General features: G+C 45.6%; 1 protein-coding gene across 1 annotated transcript in view; it reads right to left on the bottom strand.

Annotated features, from left to right (window-relative positions):
• ARHGAP20 (Rho GTPase activating protein 20) overlaps window positions 1-8,113 on the bottom strand; it is a 301,512-nt gene extending 293,399 nt beyond the window's left edge. Inside the window, exon 1 of the mRNA XM_085621537.1 lies at window positions 7,675-8,113. Within this exon, the coding sequence (XP_085477663.1) occupies window positions 7,675-7,776 (102 nt within the window). The 5' untranslated portion in view covers window positions 7,777-8,113. The remainder of the gene's footprint in view (window positions 1-7,674) is intronic.
• Window positions 8,114-27,899: the final 19,786 nt, after the last annotated feature.

Genomic DNA, 27,899 nt, shown 5'->3' on the forward strand with positions numbered 1-27,899 from the left:
TGTGCTATGGGACGCTCCGTTGTTACTTCAGCGCGGACTCTACAGTGAGTGCATTCCTGTGCTGTGGGACGCTCCTTTGTTACTTCAGCGCGGACTCTACAGTGAGTGCATTCCTGTGCTATGGGACGCTCTGTTAATTCAGCACGGACTCTATAGTGAGTGCATTACTGTGCTATGGGACGCTCTGTTACTTCAGCGTGGACTCCACAGAGAGTGCATTCCTGTGCTGTGGGTTGCGTTGCTTTTCCTGGGTGGACACTTCATGGCTTTCCAATAGATACCTGTAACGGTGCAATCCTGGGGTTGCTTCTTGACGGACTGTTTGGGGCTTGTCAATAGCTGTCTGTAAGCAGTGATTCCTGTGGTTGTGACTCTGCTGCTCATGGGTATGGTCTGTAGTGCATTTCCCTCTCTGCCAGTGAGTGATTGATTTCTATAGGTTGCTTCTCTGCTGCTTCCGGGTATGGTCTGTAGTGCATTTCCCTCTCTGCCAGTGAGTGATTGATTTCTATAGGTTGCTTCTCTGCTGCTTCCGGGTATGGTCTGTAGAGCATTTCCCTCTCTGCCAGTGAGTGGTTGATTTCTATAGGTTGCTTCTCTGCTGCTTCCGGGTAGGGTCTGGAGTGCATTTCCCTCTCTGCCAGTGAGTGGTTGATTTCTATAGGTTGCTTCTCTGCTGCTTCCGGGTAGGGTCTGGAGTGCATTTCCTTCTCTGCCAGTGAGTGGTTGATTTCTATAGGTTGCTTCTCTGCTGCTTCTGGGTAGGGTCTGGAGTGCATTTCCCTCTCTGCCAGTGAGTGGTTGATTTCTATAGGTTGCTTCTCTGCTGCTTCCGGGTAGGGTCTGGAGTGCATTTCCTTCTCTGCCAGTGAGTGGTTGATTTCTATAGGTTGCTTCTCTGCTGCTTCTGGGTAGGGTCTGGAGTGCATTTCCCTCTCTGCCAGTGAGTGGTTGATTTCTATAGGTTGCTTCTCTGCTGCTTCCGGGTAGGGTCTGGAGTGCATTTCCCTTTCTGCCAGTGAGTGGTTGATTTCTATAGGTTACTTCTCTGCTGCTTCCGGGTAGGGTCTGGAGTGCATTTCCTTCTCTGCCAGTGAGTGGTTGATTTCTATAGGTTGCTTCTCTGCTGCTTCCGGGTAGGGTCTGGAGTGCATTTCCTTCTCTGCCTTTGAGTAGTTGATTTCTATAGGTTGCTGCTCTGCTGCTTCCGGGTAGGGTCTGGAGTGCATTTCCTTCTCTGCCAGTGAGTGGTTGATTTCTATAGGTTGCTTCTCTGCTGCTTCCGGGTATGGTCTGTAGAGCATTTCCCTCTCTGCCAGTGAGTGGTTGAGTTCTATAGGTTCCTTCTCTGCTACTTCCGGGTAGGGTCTGGAGTGCATTTCCCTTTCTGCCAGTGAGTGGTTGACTTCTATAGGTTACTTCTCTGTTTCTCCTGGGTAGGCTCTGGAGTGCATTTCCCCGGCTGCTTGTAACCAGTGCCTCTCATTACTCGTCACGCATGACTTTTAAACACTTCCCGCAAAGGCCACCCGCATTAAACACACCTTTCCAGCCAGAAACAGCATTCATATAAATGTAAAGCGCAGGCGCGCTATCCCTCACTCCTCTTTATTCAACTTCACGGTTCGGCCCAGTGTCCAGCGTCAAGAGGACTCGGCTCATCCCACGAGGCGACGCAGCGCTTCCTACGTAGGACACACTAACCTGCAACACTTGCAACCAAGCAGTGCCACCCATTGGCTAATGTCCTTCGACTCCTCGTCAGAGGCACGAACAGATATAAAATGTCAGTACAATACAGTAAATCGGTCTGGGCCTTTCCTCCTCCCTACGCTCTCTGTTCTTCTCATGCCTCCCCTGTCGTCTCCGTTTCGCTCTCGGCGCTTCGAGTACGATTAGGGCTACATAAACGCTATAAAATCAATCTACGGAGTAACACTACAAAAATGTGCCGGTGCAGTGGCTTTTGTGCCACACTCAAAATCGACGGTTACGTGGTAGAGCAATGAAGAAACCGACTATAAATAAGCGCCGTTTGAGGCAAAAACTACACAAGGTCGAATAAATAAGTCACGTTTCCTTATCACTTAAATAGCACTTGTAACCTAACAAGAATTCCCAAGAGCAGCATAAGGTGACGGCGGAAGGCACCATGGTCCCAGCGGGATCGACTACACGCCGCGAAGTCTCTACAGCAGGGGGTGCACCAGCACCTCTCTCTGGACCCCCATTGCATCCAGCAGGGGTCGCAGCACCACACTGCCCCTCTGCAGTCCTCGTGCTCGCTGTAGGGTGCGCTGCGCCTCAACTTCTCAAGAGCTGTCGTTCCACACTGCGCCATAGCCTCCACCCCCCCAGCCTAAGTGCACAGCTCAAAGTGGCCCAGGGCGGAGGGGGCGCCATGTTGTGAAGAGCGAGAAGAACACAAGGGAGGAGGGAGCCGAGAAACAGACGAGCCTTGTGGCGTGCCATAGACCCCCGCTGAAAACCAAAATGTCACCTAATGCAGGTCTGTGGTCTCAAATCAGAGGGAAAAACAGATCCTCGTGATATTTTGAAAACCTTCGGCCTCTGCCCCCCTCCCCAATTAGCCTGGGCGGGAGGGGCGGACAGGGTTGCGCAGTCTGAACTTCGGTGGAACGGGCTGAGCCCTGAATGAGCGCCTGGGTTATGCTCGTAGGAACGGACCTACAATGTCCAGAATGCAACTTCTGATGTGCAAATAAAAAAATCAGACGGGACTACATCCAGCTGTGAGCGGCGGCGATTTCAAGTGCACGGCGCAGACCAGCAGCATCTGTGCCCAGAGTCTCAGGTGACAGAGGGGTGTATGGTGGGGCCGAGGAAGACAGACAGCAGCAGCTCTGGGCCCTGGTCTGCAGCACCCCACAATATTAGGGGAAGAAGACACTGTCCTCCGGAAGAGCCCACCCCCAGTGCAATAAGGTATCCACGAATCCCAGCCACTAGGGCTGGACGAGGCAGTAACACCGTGGTCTCTAAAGGTGCTAATCTCCGCTGCGATAGCGGAGACAAGACCCGCAAGGGTCCGCGCTCTATAAAGCTTTCAAATAATAATAATAGATAGATAGATAGATAGATAGATAGATAGATAGATAGATAGATAGATCTCACATTATGTCCTCATCTCCAGGGCTCAGTGTGGCTCCAAGCTACGGGGTAAAAGTAGACGCCCTCCCCCATACACCCCCACCCCCCCCCCTTTCAAACACAGGGGTCCCTTCTAAATCTGCACGAACCGACTCCAATCACATTAGAGAGATCCGGCGGCTTGTGGTTCATGCAGGGAGCGCCACAAGCCGCCGCCGCCGTGTGTGTGGTTTCTATGGCACCCATCGCCCGGGCACCTCGTCCGCCCAGAATGCTGGCCATGCCCATAGGTGCTTTACCCAGCCTGTGCATACCAACAACAAACACGCAATGAACTGCCCTACAAACAAATGCACAAGCCAAACCCAATGCACACAGGAAGCAAAGAGAGCTAAGACTATATACATAGCCAACACGCCCAGCACACAAACACGCCACAGCTCTCTGCATACCCCCAGACACAATTCTACACGCAGTTTCTAAAAAGTGCACAGTAAGCATATACCGAAACTAACAATACACACGAAATAAAATAAAAATGCATTTAAACACTAAACACACACCTCCTGCACACAAGACGGGAACAAGGGCGTAGAGTCCGAATCTTGGGTTACCAGTAAATAATTGAGTCATTCCAGAGCATCGTTGTGCATTTAAATACATTGCTGACGCACAGAGTCCACGCAGGGGCCTTCTACAGGACAGCTCGCCCCTGTGCACCAATCGCACCGATTGGTGCACAGGGGCGAGCTGTCCTGTTGGTTTCCTGACACACTTTGTCAAGAGTCATCACTTCACACGGAGAGCTAGCGGCGAGCTAGCGGCTACCAAGCGGGTGTGGGCCCTGAAGCAGGCAACGAGAATGCCCACCCCTGCCAACCATTTGGGTATTGAAAGATAACCATAAGGTTCAGCGAGATCCCGTCCATCCCTAGGGCCGGTGCCACTGCACCAGCTGCACAGATTTTATGTAGTAACCTTCAGAAGGCGGGTGCTACATTTTCTCTCAGCCTAGGTGCAACCCCTGCAAGTCACGTGCCTTAGACGTGGTTCGTGATGTGCCCAGAGCGCCCCCTGCCTTGTAATCTACTTACACGGAAAATCCCTTGATGAACGGAACACAACTTGACGGCCTCAGCATGTCACGAGTCACGCAGCCTTTGACACATGCACGTCATCCGTGGCCTGTTAACAAGTCATTGTTTGGGTTGATTGACAAGAAACGCAATCAACGCCTGGCTAACAACCGTAGAGCCGGGCCTGATTTCCAATCAGAAACGTAAACGTTAGCGTGCGTGCTGCTCGTCTTCCGAAGACATTACGTCACCACTTATCAGGTGTTGCGGCTGTTAGCCTCGGACACAAACCATGCATACATTAACACTGCACACCTGGAAATAAAACAATGCCTGTACTGTACACCTTCAAATATTGCGCCCTTTAAAAATATTGATTTAATGCTCACCTAACACACTGAAATGATGTGCCCATGAAATAAATTCTCGGACACAATGCACAGAGAACACACAAACAGAACATGCATTAAATACCTTTACAGGTTACGTCGCACTGGAGTGCTCGGTGTGCATATGGAGCAGAGAGCAGAGCTCTTCTGCTGCGCATAAAGCGCGCGCACAAATGGTGTCCACACCACACACAGGCTCTGCTGGGAGACCAGAGCCACGGATCGAGGGGGTGCGACTATGGAGAACCCCAACCTGCCAGTCCTCAGAATCGGGGCACACATCGGATCTTTTCTGTGGTTCCTAAGGTAGGGCGCCCTTAGCACAAGATTTCACCAACACGTTTGAGGTGTGATAGGTTCTCCAAAATGAAAAACAGTAACAGTCCCCCTTCATCCTAGAGAAGATTTGATATTACCTACGAATATGCGCAATATTTGTGAAACAATGTACGGGATGTGCGAGTATCAACTCTGCCGAAAGCACCGTGTGGCCCTCACATCGCTGCGGCCCGGAGCTACACTCAGACACCGGATCCAGCCCGACACCTCGGACCTTCACCCAGACACCCGTGCCCCCAGTGGCTGCGGCCTTGACCCGGCTCCAGCAGAACACCTCGCAGCTTTAACCAGACACCCACCTCCTGCGAACACATCGGAGCTGCACTCAGACACCCGACTCCTGTGAACACTTCGGAGCTGGATTCAGACACCAGCCTCCTGCGAACACCTCGGAGCTGCACTCAGACACCGGACTCCAGCAGAACACCTCGGACCTGCACCCAGACACCCGTGCCCCCAGTGGCTACGGCCCTGACCCGGCTCCAGCATAACACCTCGGAGCTGTAGTCAGACACCTGGCTCCTGCGAACACCTTGGAGCTACACTCAGACACCCGGCTCCTGCGAACACCTCGGAGCTGCACTCAGACATCCGACTCCTACGAACACTTCGGAGCTGCAATCAGACACCCGGCTCCAGCAGAACACATCGGACCTGCACTCAGACACCCGCGCCCCCAGTGGCTACGGCCCTGACCCGGTTCCTGCAAACACCTCGGAGCTGCAATTAGACACTCGGCTCCTGCAAACACCCCAGAGGTGCACTCAGACACCCGGCTCCTGCGAACACCTCGGACCTGCATCCAGACACCCGGCTCCTGCAAACACCCCGGAGCTGCACTCAGACACCCGGCTCGAGCAGAGCACCTCTACCGCCCAAAGAATACAGCGTAGAGAACCCTTAGAGAGCACAAGTGACACAACAGCCCGAAGAGGAGCATCAGTCGGCCAGGCGCTGCCGGGTACGCGAGCGTCTCCGCAGCAGTGACTGCAGCTCTGGGCAGCCCCGGGCACACACTCCGGGGGACCGCAGGCCTAAGAACGACCCCGCTGGAAGAACTGTGCCCGCGGCGACCAGAGGCATGGCAACCAGCCTGCTGAGACCGAGAGGGGCTATCACCGCAGGGCTGTGCCCACAATGAGGGCAGTTGTCAGCCAGGGGTTGTGCCCAGAGTAAACGCACTTGAAAACAGGGGATTGCGCCCACAGTAAGCGGCGAACTAAACAGGAAGCTGTGCCCCTGGCTGCCAGGGCAGCTCTAAAGGGGAGACAGTGCCCAGTGTAACCGCAGCTCTAACTGGGGGTCTGTGTGCTCACACAATAAGCGCAGTTCTATATACGAGCCTGTGCCCGCTCTAAAGGCAGCTCTAACCGGCAGACTGTACAAAGGGAACATATTTAGGGACCACCAATGACAGACCACACAGACAAAGATTAGACTGACACCTGCAAGGGCACTGCCAAGGACAAGAATGCGCCCACCTCGGGCATGGCAGGGGTCTTGGTCCGCCGCAAGCGCTGGTCCACTCTGGACGGCCTATAGCGCAGAGTGCTCCAGAAACATCCCCGAGCCCAGCGGGGCGAGGCAGGACGCGATACAGGGGACCCTTGTCAATGGGACATAGTGCAGACTCTGCCAGCTACGCGAACCCCAAGAACACACCCAGATGTGCACAACAAGACCGCGCGCCCACCGCGAGCGCATTGTGTATGCACAGCAAGGGCACAACACCCACGAGGGCACAGTCTACAAGAGGGTACCTACAGTCACGAGCCACCAAGCAGCACCCTTTTCACACTGAAGGTAACACCAGCCAGGAGGCTGTAACACTGCCAGGGCACCACCAAGCAAGGGACTGTACCCCGCCATTCCACCCTCATGTAAGACAATGAGACTCTGCCATCAAACCCTCATGTGAAAGCATGTACCCCTGCCAATGCACCCTCATGTGGGACAATGTACCTCTGCCATTGCACCCTCATGTTACATGGTACCCCTCCCATTACACCCTCAGGTGAGGGAATGTATCCCTGGTAAGCCACTGAAATCCGAGAGAACGTACCACCGCCAAGCCACCTTGTAATTGGAATTCGCATTTGTAGAGCGCGTTATCACCGTCAGGTCCTTAATATGACATAAATCAAGGCAACCCCATGTGAGAGAATCTACACCTGCGATGCAACCCGCATGTAAGAGAATGTACCCCTGCCAATGCACCCTCACGCGAGAGAACGAGCCTTTGCCATAACACCTCATGTGAGAGAATGTGCCACTGCCATTACACCTCGTGTGAGAGAATGTACCCCTGCCATGACACCTCATTGTGAGAGAATGTACCACTGCCATTACACCTCATGTGAGAGAATGTACCACTGCCATTAAACCTCGTGTGAGAGAATGTACCACTGCCATTACACCTCATGTGAGAGAATTCACCCCTGCCTTCGTGCAAGAGAATGTACGCCCTGCCAGGGCACCAAAATCAGGAGCTTGCACGCCCGCTAGGGGCATCACTATTCAGGAGGATGTTCGCGCTGCCAGTGCCCCCTCGTACAAGATGATGCGGCGCTGCCCGGGTACCACCAGCAAGAGACGGTCCCTCCTGCCAGAGCATCGCCAAGCAAGAGGTGGTTGTCACCGCTTCCAAGGCAAACCCACCAGCAGACAGACACATTTTGAAGGCACAAGGCAGGCATCGTGAAAGTGACAGACGCCGGGTTTAGCCATCCTGCCCACGCCCACATGCCCCTCAAGCTTACCTTCCTGCCCTCGGGCAGCGCCTGCACGTTACTGTCCCCAGTGAGGGAGGCGGAACGCGCCTGCTGCCCCACGCTGTCCTGCTGCGGAGACATCGCGTCCATGAAGAGAGGGGTCCCAGGACAGGCCGCGGAGTCACTGCAGAGGCATGTCCGGGGGGGCGAGGAGAGGACGGGGCTCCCTGAAGCGAGACAGGCGGGCGAGCTTCATGCAGGAGAGGGAGGGAGTCCAGCAGCACGAGCCCTGCAGGCGCTGCCAGCCGCAGCAACGGGCACCGCAGCAGCGAGCACACACGGGCTTTGCAGCAGCGAGCACACACGGGCTTTGCAGCAGCGAGCACACACGGGCACTGCAGCAGCGAGCACACACGGGCACTGCAGCAACCCGCAGCAGCAGCGAACACAGCGAGAACCCTGCAGCACTGTGGCTAATCTCAGCAATGAGCAGCGTGAGGCGGAGACTCGCAGAGGAGGGACGGCCAGACCTGAAGGAGGAGGGCGCAGGCGGCCTGGTGCGAAGCAGCTACCTGCAGGAGGAGCCACCCCGACCCGGAGAGGTCACGTGCAGGAGGCGTGGTTCGGACCTGCAGGAGGATCAGGGTGCAGACACTTGATGGAGAGGGTCACCTGAAAGAGGAGGGCGCGGAGCACTGATGAGGGGTAATCAGGGGCAAGGGCGGTCCAGAGGGGTAATGGCGAGGAGGGGTGACTTGCAGGAGGAGTGGCCCAGACCTGCTGAGGAGAGGGCAAGTGCTAGGGAGGGGCCACCTGCAGGATAAGGGACCTGGAGGTAGTCAGTGTGTCTTGGGTCCTAGTAGAAGCCGGAGGGAAATGGCCTCCCTGGCTGCTGGTTGGATTACAAAATACAGCAATGCCCAGGGTGCAGTGGGTCCCGGTGCCACTGCACCTGCTGCACCCATTGAAGTTGAAGCTCTGGTCGGAGGTGGGGAAGCGGGTCACGCCTGCGAGGACTGCAGCCTGAAGCAGCAGGGGTGCAGATCTGGAGCGGAAGGGGCTAGGCCCTGGTGATGGAGGGCCCCGGCAGGTGAGGCGGTGCAGACCCGCCGGACTCCAAGGAGAAGTCCCATGTCATCTATAGCAGTCTAGGCGCAGCGCCGTCGGCAGCGCTTCAGGACAGGCCCGAGGAGCCTCTCAGCTCCGCAGTAGAGACCAAGACACGCAGGAGGAGGAGAACGGATTTGGATCCGGAGGAGCTCGAAAACCCACGTACTGGATGTACGCATCGGCGTGAGAGTGCAGCGCGCGAGTACACATATGTATGAGGGGGGCCATGCGCACGCGGGTCCACGGCAGCGGATCCTTCATACCTGACATCAGGCGCAGCACGAGGGCTCCAGCTGAAGAGGCGCCCAGGAGGAGGAGCGCGCGGACAGACGAGCCTCCCCGTATGACGGGGATATTTAACTCCAAATGACGAGCCCCATTCGTGCTGCTCCAATAATCCACACGTACCGAATCGGTGCTTCGGAGTAACGCTTTCCGAAAGCGATAGGGATGAATGGAAAGATTCGGAGGGGAGGCACTGGAGCGGGGTATAGGCTGGCCTAGCACGTGTGGGAGGGGGAACCAGCGCCAACATATGTTTGCGAGAATGGATCGAGCGACGCATTTCTCTTCTGCACCCGTGCACGCATCTACTGCCTATGACATTGTGCGCATGTTAAAACATTTGATGCAAGCTGGGGATTCGTGTGTTCCTTGGGAGGATCAGTCCTTTTGATACAGATTTTCGAAAAAGAAACATAGATGCTGTACCAAGAGACACAACACCAGTTTTAAATACTAATGAGAATATATATTGTCCTCACTCACCAACCTGGTTGGTGACATGCTTCATCATAGGGTTCCCACCAAGGAGGCTGAGTGCCTCCCTGGTGTGCTGCGACGCCTGATTTACAGCGGAGCTGGTTTTGTTGGGGAAAACACAGGGATGTGAGTGTGTGGAAGGGAATTGTGTCAGGAATCGATTCATTGTTGGAACCGTTATCACGCTACTGCGATTTTTTTCTCGAAGCCTCTGATCCAAAAAACCAACACCTACCTCAAGGACACTAAAAACCTATTGGCATTATTACAGGATGTTGAGCTTCTAGATGAACCGTCTTTCCTGGTAACCATGGATATAGAAAGTCTCTATACCTGTATACCACAGGATGACACCATTGAAGTGATAAAGACGACTCTTGAGGCATCCACATGGGATTATGTTACACCAACAGACTTCGTGGTTTCATGTGCCACTTTAGCACTCAAGAGAAACTTTTTTGAGTACCAAGGAGAACTGTATTTACAGTCGACGGGCACTTCAATGGGTAGTACCTTTGCCCCTAGTGTGGCCGGGCTGTATGTCCATGAATTTGAGTGCAGGCATATTCTATCAGCCAGGAATCCTTTTGCTCCCTATGTATCCTTCTGGCGAAGATACATAGACGATATCCTGATCATATGGCAAGGTACTGAGAACTCACTCTTGGAGTTTTTCAACTGGGTGAATACATGTGACCCCTATGTGAAGTTTACCCATTCTTATGACAAAAACGAGATCGTCTTTTTGGATGTTGTCATCACGAAAGTTGGTAACCACTTCCAGACCAGGACACACCATAAACCTACGGCCAAGGACAACCTCTTACATTTTTCGAGTTACCATCCTCGTCCTTTACGGGAGAATCTCCCTTTAGGTCAATATCTACGGCTGAGGCGAGATTCAGGAGTTCAAAAAACAAGCTGATGATCTGACACTGAAGCCGCAGAATCGAGGCTATCCTGACAAAATCCTCAGAAAAAGTTGTAAGAGAGCAAGAAATCAAAACACGGAAGCCCTCTTAGAAGACAACCTGTTGAGATCCACTACGACTCCTCCTTTGACGTGTGTAACTACATATAACACAATTTCGAATGCTGTCAGCAAATCAATCAAAAAACATTGGACAATTCTAATGAGTAACAACCATAATTGGGAGACACCGATGTTCTCTTACAAAAGGGCGAGAAGCATAAAAGACACACTTGTACATACACGTCCAAGAAAACTGGAAAAGAATAATGACAGGACGATCCAAGATGTATGGGGCCTACCACCAGTAACGGGACATTACCCATGTGGATCATGCAGCGTTTGTCACTTAACCTCTGTGACAAAAGAACTTCCTTTGGAATCTGGAAAACAATGGGTACAAAGGTCCCATACGAACTGTAATTCAACTAACGTGATCTACCTGATCACATGCCCATGTGGCCTTGGGTACGTGGGAATGACATCACGCAAGATTAAAACAACGGATCTGCGAACATCGAAGTAATATTCGGTGCCGGAAGAACATCTCAAAACTAACCGAGCATTACCTACTGGCCGAACACACTGTAAATGACCTTTCTTGGACAATCATCGAACAGCCTTATGCTGGTTCAAACACTCAACAGACGCTTTTTGAAAAAGAACAGCGGTGGCCTATCCACACACCGCATAGGGTTAAACGATAATATTCCCTGGGGTACAGTGTTTAAACGCTAACTGCGTAATGCCCCTTGTTTATTCTTTTCTGAACTAATGATATCTGTGCATCCTGTTCCTTACATGTATACATGTTCAGGACTTATAATGCCATCATTAGTACAATATGTACCACATTGATCTTTTAGTGTTCTCGCCCGTTACTCTTTCAGAGTAACCAGTCTTAATGCCTGCCACCGATAGCATCCCTGTAAGAATAAATATTATAGTGATGGCCAACATCATTCGAGTTTTTACATAAAGTACACTCGAATAGAGCAGAGTATAGTCGCAAAGGCCGGTGAATTATCGAAACTACTATTGGTATATAGCACACACAATCATTAAGCAATCCGCTTGAATAACTACGGAGTTGTTGCCTTGAATAATTAAAACCCTTTTTTTCTCTTGTACGTGCTTGTGTGTTTGTCCAGACCCTTGACTAATAAAGTTCACCCTGTGCCGTTTTTCCACGCATTCTAGTGGTGCTGAGGCTTCCATCCAGAACGTAACGCGTCACACGCACTCTGTTCAGAGTCATGTGATCGCGAAACAAACATTTTTAACCCGGGAAAAGCAACTTCACGGTAATATTCGGGCCGAGGAGAACAGCGCTAGGTACACTGCGGGAGTATGTGAGCATAGAAGTAAGTGCATTGGGGGTACAAAGAAAGCATTTCTAATCCTGCTCCTTACGCTCGTTTTTTTACTCCCTGATTCTTTTCACTCTAGATTCTATCAGCATACTGATCCCCCCTCCCGGACCCATGACGCCAAACAAGTCTTCTTTTTAAGTAAGCTGCCTATTTCCATGCTAGCTGCGTCCGTTTTTGGATGCGCTCATACATTCGAGCGCTGGAATATACTTATTTCAGCTGTTTTTAACCCGTGTGTATGTTTTATGAGTCACTGAGCACCGGGAGCAATTATTCCATAATACACGTTTGTTAAAAATAGTACAAATGTTGTAATTACCTTCATTTCGAGGGTTGTATGCACCATAGCGATATTATTCCGCACTTCTAAACCCCCCGTTAACAACGGAATGGGGTTCCTTCACAGAGCAACTTGATTTAATGGACATGTTGGCTCGGAATTAAGATGTCCAATACAATCACAACGTATAAAAACTTCTCGCAATTAGCACAAATGTGTTGTTGAGCACAGACAATTTCTTGACAACATTGAAAGTAATGAATGTATAGCACATTTTTTCTGTTTATCATTCCTTCTGTGTGTCTTGTTTATTTTACAGAGTTCAGTGGCCCAGGAAATTCCAGGAAGTCCACTGTGGTAGAACCGTGAGTTTTATCACTCACGTAGCTCCATAGGTTTGGGTGCGCCTTAGCGAGTGCATACCGCCATGGAACTTTTTCGGTCCTGAAGAAAGCTTAGCGAACGTGCACAAATAAGCTGAAACATGTCGACCATTTTCTATTCACTGTGTTAAATCGGATGGTCCTGGTTTACCTAATTAGCCAGTTAAACATCCGTCACCCCTATTTTAACGGTCACTGGTTTCTCCACCATTAAAATTTACTTTTGGTAAAAAACCTGTTACCTTTTAAATTACAATTCACTTCCACACACTCACATCCCTGTGTTTTCCCCAACAAAACCAGCTCCGCTGTAAATCAGGCGTCGCAGCACACCAGGGAGGCACTCGGCCTCCTTGGTGGGAACCCTATGATGAAGCATGTCACCAACCAGGTTGGTGAGTGAGGGTTCTTTTTAAAAAATCTCTGTTTTTTCCTCTGTGCTTGGTAATCTTTTTTAGTTCATAGAGTTACTCTTTTGTTGATTCTGAATATACAGTCTAGGGGGATTAAGAGTGACCCTCTCCCTCTCTCTCTTGTTGTTCTTTACACTTTATATAAATATATATTGTCCACCACTGTTCACACATCCAGTGAATATTCCAGCAGAGTGCGTTTGCCAGAAAATATGAGTTCTGGAAAGCTCCCACCGCCTACAAGGGTAAATGACAATTCATAGCTGCATGTTGTAGAAATAACATGCAAGATGGAACTATTATTGGAGCTCAGCTAACCCTCCACAAAGTAGGCCTCAACTTCCTCTGCTTCAAGATGTGGCACTGTGATGATGCCTTTCCAGGGATGTGGAAGGGAAGCATCTTAGCTCTTTAAAGAAGAAGAGTTTGGGTGGAAGAGGAGGAGATGTGTGCCTTTGAAGGACATTACGAGCTCAAGATTTGCAGGAGACAGCAGTGTGATTTGTCATCATCTCCCTTTTTAAGAAGTGGTATTTTCAGAGGGCACATTCTTAGTGGCAAGCGAGTGGCGGGAGGTATCACCCATGCAAGTACTCCTCGCACGGAGGGAACTTGGGTTGAATGTAGTTTGAGTTAATGAGAAAGGAAGTCAAACTTATTAATTAGTTGGAGTGGTTGTAAGTGTACAAAGTTGGTGGAGCCACGTGATGTGCGCTGGCCAATGGAAGAGGTGGGTGCAGAACCAGGATGAAGAAGTGGAGGATGATTAAAGTTATGGGCTTAACTCAACTGCAGATCTCTCCAGCTGCAGGTCCTGCAATAACATGGGTGATAGCGTCCAAAAGCATCTCCATGGAGGCCGGAGATTTGAAGGGGAGAGACAAAAATACACTAAGTGAACAACTGCCCTCGTCCAGAGATGCATTCTCCTTGGAAATGAAAAGCAAGTTTTGACGTGTATGTTCGTACTTGCTTTCGGCGGCATTGCTTCATGATGACGTTGATGCCCTTCTCCTGGGTCCCACTTACACTCTGTAAAGCCCTCTTTTACAGAGCGAAATTCTTACATTTAAACATGGAAACGCTTAGTCTTTGAAACACATAAAGGTGTAGAAATTAAATGAGCAGCTTCCAGTTTTTATGCCTGGCGCTCTGCCTTGTGGCCGCCATATTTTAACATAAATCTCAACATGCCACTCTGTAACAATTAGGAAAAAAAAGAATTCTCCTAAAGAACAGATAAATAATGGAAGCAGAAGAAAACTGAACTAAGGCGGTACTCTTCGCTGAAAAACGAAAGTGACAAATTGCTGGGGGAACCAGTTAGGAAGCTGCAAATAAGAGCAACACTGCAGTAAAGCAATGGGAAGGCAGCAGGTGGGAGTAAAGCCCTTTATCGAATACAGCAGGTCTTCCAGACAGCTCATGCGTGCTGCCTAGCTCGACCTAAAAAAGAGTCGATTTTGAGTGGATAAATGTGGTGTCCATGTTGTGTTGTGGGACCCCTCCAGTTTTGGGCACAAGGCTCACTCATACAAGTGAGGGACCATTTTCCCTGGGAGACATGGGAAAATGCTGGGTAATTGGAAATTTGTGGACCCACACATATTCCAGAACTTTCCCTCACAGAAATGTGAGAGAAAAAAGGGAGAGGATTTGGCCTAAGGGCTACAGCGGTCGACTTCAAAGCTGGGACAACATCCTGTGATTCTGGGCAAATCACGTAATCTCCCCATTCCCAATGAAAAAAAAATGAACGTGTCCATCTGTAATGAAACTGGCGCACTGATATCGGATATCTTTGGGTTGAGTTTGTACTGTGTAAAACTCCCTCCCTCCACCCAAAAGAATTTGAGAAAAATATGTGTTTTTAGCAAAAGTTTGAGGTGTTCAAGCTCTTCTTGGTAAAAAAACTTTGTCAGAACCACACAAGTAACACCACCCTGGATAACTCCAGGTGTTTTAGTTTTCAGAAATGTTTGGGTATGGTAGATTTCCATTAGTGGTGACTGAGCTAGGGCCCAAAATTCACAGCTACCTACATTGTAAAAAAGGGAGTATTCTGCTGGGTGAAATATGATGTGTCATTGTTAGGATTAGAGGCATATTGTGTTGCATGTGCTAGACCCAGTCCCACAAGTGGGCTACTGTTTTTGTTAGGAGAAGTGGGAAAACAGAATATAGAATTCTTGTTATTACCAATAGGATTCCCCTGCATTTGTGGCTTCAAAATGTAAGCCAGTGTGCAAAAAAGATGTTTTTTGCAAAACATCCTTTAAATTACATGGTAGTATGTGTAACTCCAAATTCAAAGGTGTACAAATAACCACTGTACCTCTACTCAGTATCTTATGTGCATTTCAGAAATGTATTGTTGTCCGTCATACCCATTTTTCATTATTTTTTGGTTTTCCAGATAACTTGCTGTATGGTAAACCCTAAATATAGCTGCGAGCGGAAGGATCAGTCATACATAATCCTGTATTGCTTTTGTAAATCAGACATTATGACAAGAAGTCCCGTATAAAATGTAGTCACAAATGGCTTTGTTTGCCTTCTAATTTTAATTATTTCACCAGTTAGTTTATTTGGGGAACCTCACGGGATCTACACAAATCACCCCTCTCTGAATTTGGAATTTTGTCAATTTTTCAGAAATGTATGGCTATCTAGGATCACCCATGGGTTTTGAACCTGTTCTCACCACAAACTGCATATAGGGTGAAGCCACAAAAATTAGGAAAATGGACTACCTATTAGAAAAATGCAAAAACTATGGTAAACATTGTTTTTTTGATTAATTGTTTTTTGATACAACTGTGCTTGTTCCTGAAAACTGGGAAGACGGTAGTCTAAGCACAGGACATGCCATTATTAGAAAAAAATATACTGTTTCTTGCACAGTACTTTCCTCATCTTTTGCAAAAGAAACAAAACAAAATGTTGTTATGTTTTGGCATTTTTTTCACTCTTCTACAGGGAAATTCACAAAACATGGAAACCTTTAGATTCCCCAGGATGTTGAAAAAAAGGATTCAATTTTGTTATGGCTTCCTTTTGGGCAAAGAAGTTATGAAGGCATAAGAGTGATGTGCACCAAACTGCTTAAAAAAGCCTTAATGTTCTAGGGGAAACAACTTAGCAGCCAATGCGTTAAAGAAACCTTTCAGTGTCCAGACAAATTTGATGATTCAAGCATTAGGGTTAGAGTTGGGTCTGACCTCTTGGAATAAAATTATGTGCACTAGGATATCTTTTGTTGTTGTTGAAAAGACTCAGGATAACGATAAATTCATTTTGACATAAGTACAGAATCACTTAAATTAATTCTCTCATCAAATTTTAAATTTAGTCTCTAATTCTAATTTAAGAATTAAAATCTAAAAAAATCTGTAATTCACTCAATTGAAAATCTAGGTTGTGAAGGGATTTTTCCATATCGCTACCAAATCCCTGACAAAATTATACAGAATCAATTTTTGCTTATCCACATAGGTATCAATCCAATCTAGAGAATCCAGGGGCTCTGACAGAGCCTTTATCAAAATAAGTTATTTTAACTGATGGAGCTGAGGTTCCACCTATAATTTACTCTGGAACACTCTCTGGCGAATGGACCATTTGTTCCTGCTTGGCAATGAAGAGGGAAGAGATACACTGTAACCACTACTTACACCACAATTTGAGGGCCCAATAATTCATGACTCCTAAGAATCACAGACTCCAATTTCCAATGTAGTTGATTTATTACAAAGCCAAGAATAGTTGACATACAGACACCTGAAGACGAGGTTGTAAAAATACATTGAAACTAATACAAAGCTGAACCTACCGGCAAAGTTGACTTGATGAAGCATAAACAGAATAACAACTTCCAGGAACAGAACGCAGGCAATAAGTATCCCACGTCGAAGTCAGACTTCATCACATGTTCATAAATGGAAAGCATTATACTATCCCTACACTATCACTAAGGTGACTTCCCTACTTGGCATTTAGTCCCAGGCAAGTTAGGGAAAAAAAAGTGACAGCGCGTGAAGACTTCCTAAGAAGTACACTCATGTGGTATGGGTCAAGTAGCATAAGCTACGGAGCTCGTTCTAAGGTGTCCCTCTTCTTCTAGTGTCTCCCTCTCTTCTCCTAACCCAACACTCGGGGCACTGTCCCTAATTCAAACTTTGAGATCACAAAACATGCCCATTCGGGTCTCCTCATCGACCCGTCCCACCGGGCATCTTCTCAGAGGTAAATTTCCACTCCACCTCTCCCAGTTCCCGGCTCAATGACCTTGTTTCCCAGGCCTGTTTCAGCAAAAAAGCACACCGTCTCCTGATATTTACTTCTCATACTCTCATTGTATCCACTGCTCTCCGAGCCTAACTCCTAAAACAAAAGCGTTATTCTAACTAACAATGATGAATTCACCACCTGCAACGGAAAATAGTGAGAAAGAACAAACTCAACATGCACATAAAATTCAAACCTACACATTTAATTCCACTAGAGAGTTTTCGAGGGTAAAATACATTTTCAGTCCTACAGAAATCGGCCAGCGAAAGAAAATGGGGAAACAACCTTTACAACGCAGTCATTACATCGCACTACATTTACAACACAGTCATTACATCGCAACATCCTTTACAACGCATGTCACTACAACGCAGCCATTACATTGCATGTCACTACAACGCATGACACTACAACGCATGTCACTACAACGCAGGCATTACATCACATGTCATTACAGCGCATACCATTACAAATAGCGACGGCAATAGACAAAATAGCATTGAGCTAGGTACATATAACATATCTATAACAAGATTAATAATGTAATACCAGTACCTATATAATTGTATGTTACAATATATCAAAATTAAAATTAAGCTAAAAAGTGCAGGGAAAATACATATTATCAGCAATGTAAAAAATCACAGATACTTATAACGACCATAAAATCATTCTACATATAGGAATAAATAATATATTCAAAATATGCAATAAGAAATATAAAGCTATATGATTATCTATTGGTTTCCAAAAGTAATGATACTTACAATTGTAATGAATAACACCAGATAAAGATAGATTGGCACCTTTTCCAGAAAAATTACAATGTTAGATTTTATACTCTAAGGAGCCGATTCCAATCCTGGAAAAAGGCTGTACAAATCGTTGTATGGAGTGTTTTTCCCGTACAATTCGTACCCGGTAAACTTTTCTTACAACCTAGGAAGTACGATTCGTACAGAAAGCCTCTTTCCATACAAATCGTACAAAAGACCATAGAGCTAAAATAAACCAACGATTCTGATCCGGAACAGCTTGCACGCGATGTCTGTATGTATTTAAGCAGCGGTTTCCAGCCCAGCAAGTACGATTCGTCCATACGGCACTCCGTACGGCTCTTTTCTTACAGGAGCCAAAAACAGCTGTAAAAGCAGAGTCCCCAGGTGTACGAGTCGTACAGGCATACACCCCCGTGCGTTGTGTATGTACAGTGCATACCCCAACATCGTGTATGTACTGTGCGTACCCCCAACATCGCGTACCCCAACATCACATATGTACTGTGCGTACCCCCAACATCGCGTACCCCAACATCGCATACCCCAACATCGCGTATGTACTGTGCGTACCCCCAACATCGCATACCCCAACATCGCGTATGTATGCACCGTACATACGCGATGCTGGGGTACGCGATGTTGGGGTACGCGATGTTGGGGGTACGCACAGTACATACACGATGTTGGGGTATGCGATGTTGGGGTATGCAATGTTGGGGTACACGATGTTGGGGTACGCGATGTTGGGGGTATGCACAGTACATACATGATGTTGGGGTATGCACCGTACATACACAACGCACAGGGGTGTATGCCTGTGCGACTCGTACCCCAGTACGACTCGCACCCTGGGACCAACTTTTCCCGGGATACGAGTCATACAAAGTTTGCTTCATAGCGGGTAATGGCATTCCCCGTGTACGGGACATTTTCCATACAAATCGTAAATCGGAAAGCCGGTCCGGATCGTACTAGTACGGTTGGACTGCATTTTTACAATTTGTACGGAAAAGTGTCCGGGTCCGTCGGGTACAACTTTTTCCGATACGATTTGTAAGGATCGGGCCGATCCGTACAAATCGGATCGGGAAAAGTATTTTTCCCGTACGAATCGTACTTCACGGGTCGGACGGGACTTGTACGATTTGTATGGAAAAATTTACCGATACGAGTCGGCCGGGAAAAAAAAACTACAGGATCGGAATCGGCCCCTAAATATGTAAATGATCCATATTTTTATAAGATGTTTTCTTGGAAATAAATATTTTACTACTACGCCTAGTCATAATTAATCAGAGTCACAAGTACTAATAATCACGCAAATATGAAGTAAATATGATTAACTTGCTAGACACACCAATTTAAACTCTAGGGAAGTGATTAAGCTCACCAGCACATACTGGTTTCTTGAAATTCAGAAAATGCTACAACTTATGAAAGTCAGCTTTGCCACATATTTATGAAAAATCCACTTTGACTAATGGTTGGATTTCATACCTAGGTGCCAGCAACTGTGCAAGATTAAAAGGGTGCAACCGTACTACAACCTCTACGGCAACACAACATATATGTTCATGTTATCCTTTTTAAATGTAACTGCGTGCTCAGATTACATTTTAGAAGGGGTGTGTGAAATATTTATCAAACTTGTGTAATTTGCTATAGCATAAGCTCATAGCGAATGTATGAGAAAGTATGCATAATTATGCACAACGCTTCTCGCGCTCCAAAAAAGAATTTCCTTAACAGTCTATTGTTGGAAGAGTTCAACTCGAAAATGTAATTTTGACTTAATTTCCAGTCATGTGCATTAAAAACACTGTCGCTCACATTTGGATTTATCGTTTTTGCTAAGAAATTACTCAAACAGTCCACTCAGGTAAAAGATATACCTGAAATGTTTGTTGACCCACCACACTAAAGGTTCTGCAGTTCGGGTTAAAAACCCAGCCTCTTACATTTGGATTTGTAGTTTCACACTCAAAAATTACTCGAATGGTGCACTTGGGTAAAAAAATCTATCTGAAAGCTGCTCGCTTTCAAATACTGCCTGAACGGTACATCTTGCATTAAAATGTGTTCCCTGAATTGTGCACTGTGACATAATCTTGGCAATTTTGTATAAATTTAATTATGCAAAATTACCAAAATTACACCACTTATGCTTGCATAATTAAAAATTGTGACCAGGCGTACATCTTACACGTGAGCAATATGCTACTGGGCCTAACCCTGACAAGGCAAAGCAGCATCTGCCTTTACACAGGGATAAGTCTAGCAGTTTGTTTGTAAAGGGGACACAGTTTTTCTTTGATTGGCTGTTTCTTCTAATTCTGGCTAATACAGGCTTCACTTCAAATGCCAATGAAAGTACTTCTCAGCAGTCTCATGTTTTGAAAATATATGTTTTGACCGAAAGCCACACGTGAGACCTCGTTCACATCCCCTTCAGGTGTTTGTGAACTGTATCTATTTCTGCTCTTGTAGTTTTATTTGTTTTGGGTGCTTTGATGCTCATTTACGTTTAGTAATAAATAACAAATGATGATGATAAATGGGCTGCTAATCTCACCAATCCATATGAATGCTGCTAAAACTTAAAGGAAAGTTAGCACTAGGAGTCGTTTATAGTTTAGCAAACATGCTCACCAAATTGAGAGTATAGTGCCATGTTGGCAGCCTCTTTCTCACAAATCATATCTAACCTCCATGGTAGTGGGAGGCTTCAGGAGAAAATCTGTGATGCCAGGTCCGCCATCAAACGCTAACTGTGGAGAAAACAGGAGATATGCTACCAAATCCCACAGAAGCAACAGAACCATCAACTTCAACTTTTTTAGGCAACGGCCAAGAGACAGGACACCCACCAGATCTAAGCATTTCAAAAACACACGCAGAGGACAAAGAAAAAGAAGGGATCAGCAAAAAGTTACGGAGCAAAAACAAAACAGAGTAATTAATATATATAACTTACGTGCCATTAACAACTCAGCAATTAGCGGTTCTAAAACAGGTTCTGGGTCTATTCCGTTCTTACAGCACACACCACAATGGTTTTAGTAATTTTCAATTGCATTGTTTGGTCGGATTTCTTCGATTGAAGATATCATTTTTTCATTGCTCGGATTCTTTATTTCCAGTTTTTACAATGACAGCACAGTGATGCACACACTTTAGTTCATTTTAGCAGAAACAGTGCTAATATGGTGGTCACTTGCTCCATTGAGCGTCCAATCAGAAAGTAAACCTTATTTTTATTTTTACATGCGGGGGACTCCGACTTCATGCAGCGGGAGGATAAAGCACAGTAAGCGACCAATAGAGTGTTCATGCAGTTTCTTTTGAAGCGTACAGTTGGATGCTGATAAAGAATAATTTGCGGTAAGCATTTCCTGGATATCAGGAGACTTGTCCTGTTTATATTTTCAGTACCCTAACAGGCGCTTATCATTTTCTCTCTTCACAGTGCGTAACACAAATTCCTCCGAAACAAGTTCTAGATGTTGTTGTATTAAGCATTATATATGGTTCATCGCAGGTATTGGCATTTCGGACTTAGCACAGGTGTTTTTTCTCCTCATGTGTGTCTCATGGTTGGTTATCATTTACAGAGTATGTTGGTCATGATACTTAGGAAGAAGGTGACACGATACTTAGTCCATTCGCGTTGTGAGTAATTAAGAGTTGACCAGGATACTTATGCTAGCTTTTCTTTTCCACAGGGCATTTCCATTAAATACAAGGATCACAAGTAGAGTGTCAGAATAGTGCACATCCGTTTTCTCATTTGGCTATCTTCACTTTCATTTTATTTTCTAACTGACATTGTCATGCCATTAGATATTCTTTTTATTTTGGGGTAATAACACATTGCTTTTCCTGTGAGGCATGGGAATCACTTTTATTACACACAAGACTTTTCCATAACTAAGCATGAGAATTTTCCTCTAGTTTTCTTTACTTGTTCATCTTGATCAGCTGAACAGAACTCTATATTTGACCTGTGATACTTCCTCCTTTCTTATTGTTGTTTATATTTTCCACAGTGGACCCTGAAGAAGGGACAGAGATCCTGAAATATACTGGGCCACAAATACACTTTGGAAATGAAACCTTCAATTGTTAAATAGGTCACTTTATCTCTTAAGTGTTTTGTTCGTATGTATCACACAGTACATTGTTGTAAACTCTAACATCTACGAATATTTAGTAGTGGCATATATCATGGATGAATTGTCACATTAAACATGAAAACTGTTTATATTGTTAAACAAATTCATAGCAATATTGTATTATTTTGTACAAATGCAATCATTGATAGATTCATCTGCTGTGCGGCCAGGTATCGAGTGACCAGTGACACTTGGAGTAATGAGCTGTATGGTGGACCTGCCATTATTGTTCTTTCCCTGTCAGGGCACATTTATCCTGATCACAGGGGCCCCGGCTCTTTTCCAAATTTTGGACCTGCCATTAATTACATTATTTTTTAAGACAAAACCCACAAAGAGGGAATCTAAATTTCAAAACAATGTATCTAATGTGCCCATGTCTTCTGAATCTACTCCCTGAACGTGGGGGTATTTCTAGAATTGTTCTACCCAGGCCTGCAATAGTTCACATGGTGGTCTCGGATAGAAACATTACTAGCAGGAATTGGGTTGCTTCATGTATGGCAATAAACTATTACTTCACGTAAAAAAACCGAAAATTTATGGACAAAAAGGTTAAAGTGATGTTATAGTTAGGTTAAAATTTCAGTGACAACATAATGCTTTAAACTAAAAAAAACACTGAAATTCACCTGTTACAGTTATCTCTAGTAAGTACATCTTGTGCTCTTAGGTAACTATAACTCGCTTCCTCTCATGCACAGCAGATTACCCTACTTATTACAGCACTCATGGCGATTTGAAATGACATCGTTGAAGACCGGGCTGTGCATGGCGGGGGCATGAGTTACTTACTTAGGGTACAAATTACAGTCAGTACAGATAACTATGACTGATGAATTTCAGTAGTTTTTTGAGTTTAAAACATTGTCACTGACGTTTTCACCTAACTATAACAACACTTTAACCTTTGTTATAAATATATATATTACCCATTGGTGATCATCACTAAGGGGCATATGTATCAAGCGAATTTTTAGTCGCAAACGCTGCGATTCGCAAAATACAGCGTTTGCGATTAAAAATTCGCAAAACGGGATGTATTAGGCAAATTCCCAACGCAAATTTAAGGAATCGCTAATTTAGCGATTTCTTAAGTTAGCGTAAGCATTTAAGAAATCGCAAATTGCGATTTTCGCAAATTGCGATTTCTTAAATGAAATGTAACACTCACCAAAGGATTACGATTAATCCTTAAGAAATTGCAAATTACCACCAACTACTAGTTGGTGTTAATTTGCGATTTCTTTTAAAAATGCACGTTTTGTAATTTTACAAAGTGCCACGTGACGCACATACATGCCCTTAGGGCATGTATGTGCGCCATATGACCACACATGCTAATTTCAGGGGTGTATCAGGGTGTCATCTTGACACCCTTGCACCTTTGAAATTATTCTCAAATTGCGATTAGCAAATTGCGATTCGCAATTTGAGAATTACTTCCCATACATTCCTATGGGTCTCCTGGCCCATAGGAATGAATGGGCAGGTATTCCTTAATTGCGATTTCGCAATTTGCTAATCGCAATTAAGGAATTTTAAGAATTCGCAAAAAGTTTGCAATTTTTTAAATACATCCCGTTTTGCAATTCTCAAATAGCGATTTCTTAAAAATCGCTATTTGAGAATCGCAAATGGTGATGTTGATACATATGCCCCTAAGTAATTAAAGTTAGGACCGTGTTTCCATAGGAGATGCAATTTTTGGTTTGCTTCTGTCTTTGCTGCCGTTTGACAAATCTTCATGAAACTTTAAGGAAAAAAAATATTTTCACCTCAGATCCTTTCTAGAAATTTTCAGGGGGATTTGTCAAGCGGGAGCCAAGAAGAAGGGGGGGGGGTCCCAAAGTGTGTTTTCCCTATTCATTTTTCCATAGGAACTTTAGGCACAGCTACAGACTAAACTGCTTAATGGATATACACCAAATTTGGCAGAAAGTTAGATCTTGGTCTAGGGAGAGTGCTTTTTCTGATTTGGTGTAAATCTGTGTAGTAGTTTTTAAGCAATTAAGGCCTAAAATAATTGCATATCTGAGGACGTGGAGGATCCGCAGGACAACAGATCTCAAGGTGAGATCTGATTGGCTACCATCACCTCAGCAAGGGTGAGGTTGTGGCAGCCATCTTAGAACTCGGAACTCAACCTCACATCCTAGGAAAAAAGGTTAAAAAAAAGACATTACAGGGTAGGGATACCTGGACCACCTAGACCTGCTGGTGGGTCCCAATGGTACCCCACCTGGGGCCAAAAATGCTTAAAAAAAATTCACAGAGGATCCACATATCCTCTGAAAAATATAAAAAAAAATAAACCACAGGCTGCAGCACTATTAATATAAAAAAAAACCTGGGGCTGGCCAGGCCCCGGCGGTCATCGTGTTAGGTTTATAGGGCAAAGGGGCACATGTCCCTCCCTGAGCCTCGAGGAGGCTTCAGGGACCCCATCTACTAGAGCCTTTCTATTTATTAGGAGGAAAGAGATGTGCACCCTCCCCCCTGAGCCTTGATAGGCCCTGGGGACCATAACCCTGGCCCGAATGTTGTAGAAAGGGGAAATGGGGTCACACAACTCTCCTCCCTGAGCCTCCTAAGTTCCAGGCGAGTGCTAAAAAATTATGTCCCAGGGAACCCACCTCTGTGACATAGGGGTTTCCCTCCTCTGAGAACTCGGGCAGGGAAACAGAAGTATGCTCCCACCTTGCAGGAGCTTTGAAAATGCTCCCACTGGATGGGAGCAGACTTTCAGTTTTCTGATCTTGACTCTGCAATTATTATTGATAAAGCAATGGAGATTTCTGAGGTCTACTTTAAAGAATTATCTTCCTAAGTGATAGTGCTCAGTGCAGTGAAATAACTGGCCAGCAATGCAAGAGTTCAACTAAGGATGACACGAATTGGGTTTTAGAATCTAAACTTAGTGATAAGGGTGTTCAAAGTGATGGTATGCATGTAAAGAATGATGTCACATGTTTTAGGTGTGGTAGTAAAAGCCACACTTCTTCAGCAAAGAGTTGTCCAGCCACATCTTATGTTTCCTTTAAGTGTATCAAAAACGGTCACATTTCTAGTGTTTGTCGCTTTGCGAGCTGAAGCATGGTATCTATCATCAGGTGGGGAATGACATAGAAGTGGATGGTGATGTAGGTTTGAGTGTAATACGTTTTGATGATGTGAATTGTGTTGCAAACTACTGACTTGAATATGGTATGCAATGTCCCCCTGTTTGTGACATACAGGTGGATGGCATTGTAGTTCAAGTAATGGTTGATTCTGGTTTTCCATTGACAATTATTGAAGCATATGTGTTTAAGAAATTCCATCCTCTCAAATTGAGACCTTTTAATTTGAAGATTTACACTTATGGAGGGGCGAGAATTGAGGATTGTGGGTGAGTTTGATGATCATCTTGAATTTGAAAAATGTAGGACATTGACCATGGCATATGTAGCCAATTATGGATCACATTTGTTAGGATTAACTTACCAAGGGAAACTGGATATAATATAAAAACATAATCATCCTGATAGGGTTGTGGCAAACTCCCAATTAACCAGGGGTAGGTGTGACTTCTGCATGAATGTATCCATTGGTGAGCATTGGATTCAAATGTTCCCTGAGGTATTCAGCAATAAACGTGGAAGGTACATGGATGGCAACACAAAATTGTATTAAAGGACAATGCCATACCTATTGTTCACAGAGTTTCGATGGTACCTCAATGTTTAAGGAGGGAGTTGCAAGGTAAAACAAACCATTTGTGTAATCTTGGAATCATAGAGCCAATTGAAGGTTCTTAATGGTTTTCCCCTATGGTGATGTCCTGTAAGAGAGATCAGACTTCGAAGCTATGTGTGGTTTTGCATGATTTAAATCACAAAATGTGGGTGGACTATGAGCCATGGCCAAATATTTATGAAATGTCATGCAATTTTAACAGTGGCTCTGTGTTTACTACACTAGACGTGTCTGTAGCTTGCCACCAGATAATGCTAACTTATGATTCCAAACCCCCAGCTTTGTTTATCACCCCTGTGGGGGCTTTTCATTGCAAACATATTCCTTTTGGCATGGCATCAGCTTTGGCTTTTTTCCAAAGACTTATGGGGCTGATGTTCCAGGATCTCAAGGGTGTTAAGTACTTCCAGGATGGCATTTTAGTATTTGGGAGCAATGTTCCCTCTAATTTTTTTCCTCTGTGTGCGGCAGTGTTAGGACTCTGTGCGCTGTAGCCAATGCTATGTGCGCCAAGAACCGTACTGCGCATATGGGTGCAGTGACAAATATCAGTGCAGTGACAAATATCAGTGCAAACATCACTCCAAATTTTTGCTTAAAAAATGAAAATACGGTGCATTCCACACACACAGCGCCACACGATGGCTCTTAAGGCAGGTTTGCAATTTACATACACACACCATGACATGAATTGGTTACACAGGCAAGTACACTTCGGCTTTAGAAAAGCACAGGACTCCAACAGTGGTACCAATCTAAGATTTCACTAAAGATTCTCAACTAGAGGTCTGTTCATAGGTTGGGGAAATGTCGGGTATAGTTAAATATGAAGTAATTTGAGGGGTGGATATGTTAGTCAGTTATTTGGATAGAGAAGGGTAGGTGGCGGGATAGAAGAGGGAAAGTGGTTTGTATTTATATAGCGCTTGCTACCCTTGATGAGGTTTCAAAGCGCTTTTTTGGTGAGTAGCACGCTACTCTGAAACCCATAAGGAATAGTGTTGAATTCGTATGGTGAAACATGAAATTAATTTGAGTGGTGGATATGTTAGTCAGTTATTTGGATTAAGAAGGGTTGGGGAGGGGTGGAAAAGGGAAAAAGGTTTGCACTTATATAGTGCTTGTAACCCTGATGGAGTGTTGAAACGCTTTATTGGCGAGTAGCACGCTACTCTGGAACCCATTCTAGTTATCTCCTCAGATCTTGTCATTCTATAGGGCCGTCCCGCATCTTCTAAACCCCACCACTTAAGTCTTTGCAGCTACCAAAACCATCTTTACTGAGGCCACCACCTACAGGCCTCCTATGGGCCCGCATAGTTGCCAAGGTTTCAGATTGCTTATGAGTGACATTTTCATAATTTCAGTGTGTGACATTCGACGGCTATGAGTGACACTTTCTCGTGAGCAAAATCAAGCAATGAAGACATGGGAAACATATAAAAATCAGCAATGACACCCATTTGAGCAACACGAAACTCTAAGAGGATCTTAAAACTGCTGCAGAGCACCACAAATAGAAGGGCACTGTGGAACCTGACTGTACCAAACAGGATGTGAGGGGCCCCAGCGCTGATGATCTCAGTTGCCTGATAATAAATTACCATAATTACTCAGAATCACTACAATCAGTTGACGCGCGGACTCTGAGTGCTGTCCAGCCCGCCGCAGCACCAGGCAAGCCTCAGGAACGTGAGAGGCTGAGGCACATAGGCTGTAATTTTTTCAAAAGACTTTAGCTCACCTGCTAGCTCTCTAAAATAATTCAAATCATTTCTACTGTAAGCAATAGGCCTAATCCGTTTATTATGAGAAGCTATGAAGAAGTGACTAGGGATATAATTGGGGCCACTGGAATTATGTGACTGTAGAGGACCAAATTATGTGGCACAGCTGAGTAGATTTTGCAGCAAGAAAAGGCAAATTATGTGGCATAATGTGGCCCATTTTGTAAAAGTATTACTTCATTATTTCATCATTTTTAAACTTGGTAACACTGTATG

This window comes from Triturus cristatus, chromosome 8 (genome assembly GCF_964204655.1).
Source record: "Triturus cristatus chromosome 8, aTriCri1.1, whole genome shotgun sequence".
Lineage (NCBI taxonomy): Eukaryota > Metazoa > Chordata > Amphibia > Caudata > Salamandridae > Triturus > Triturus cristatus.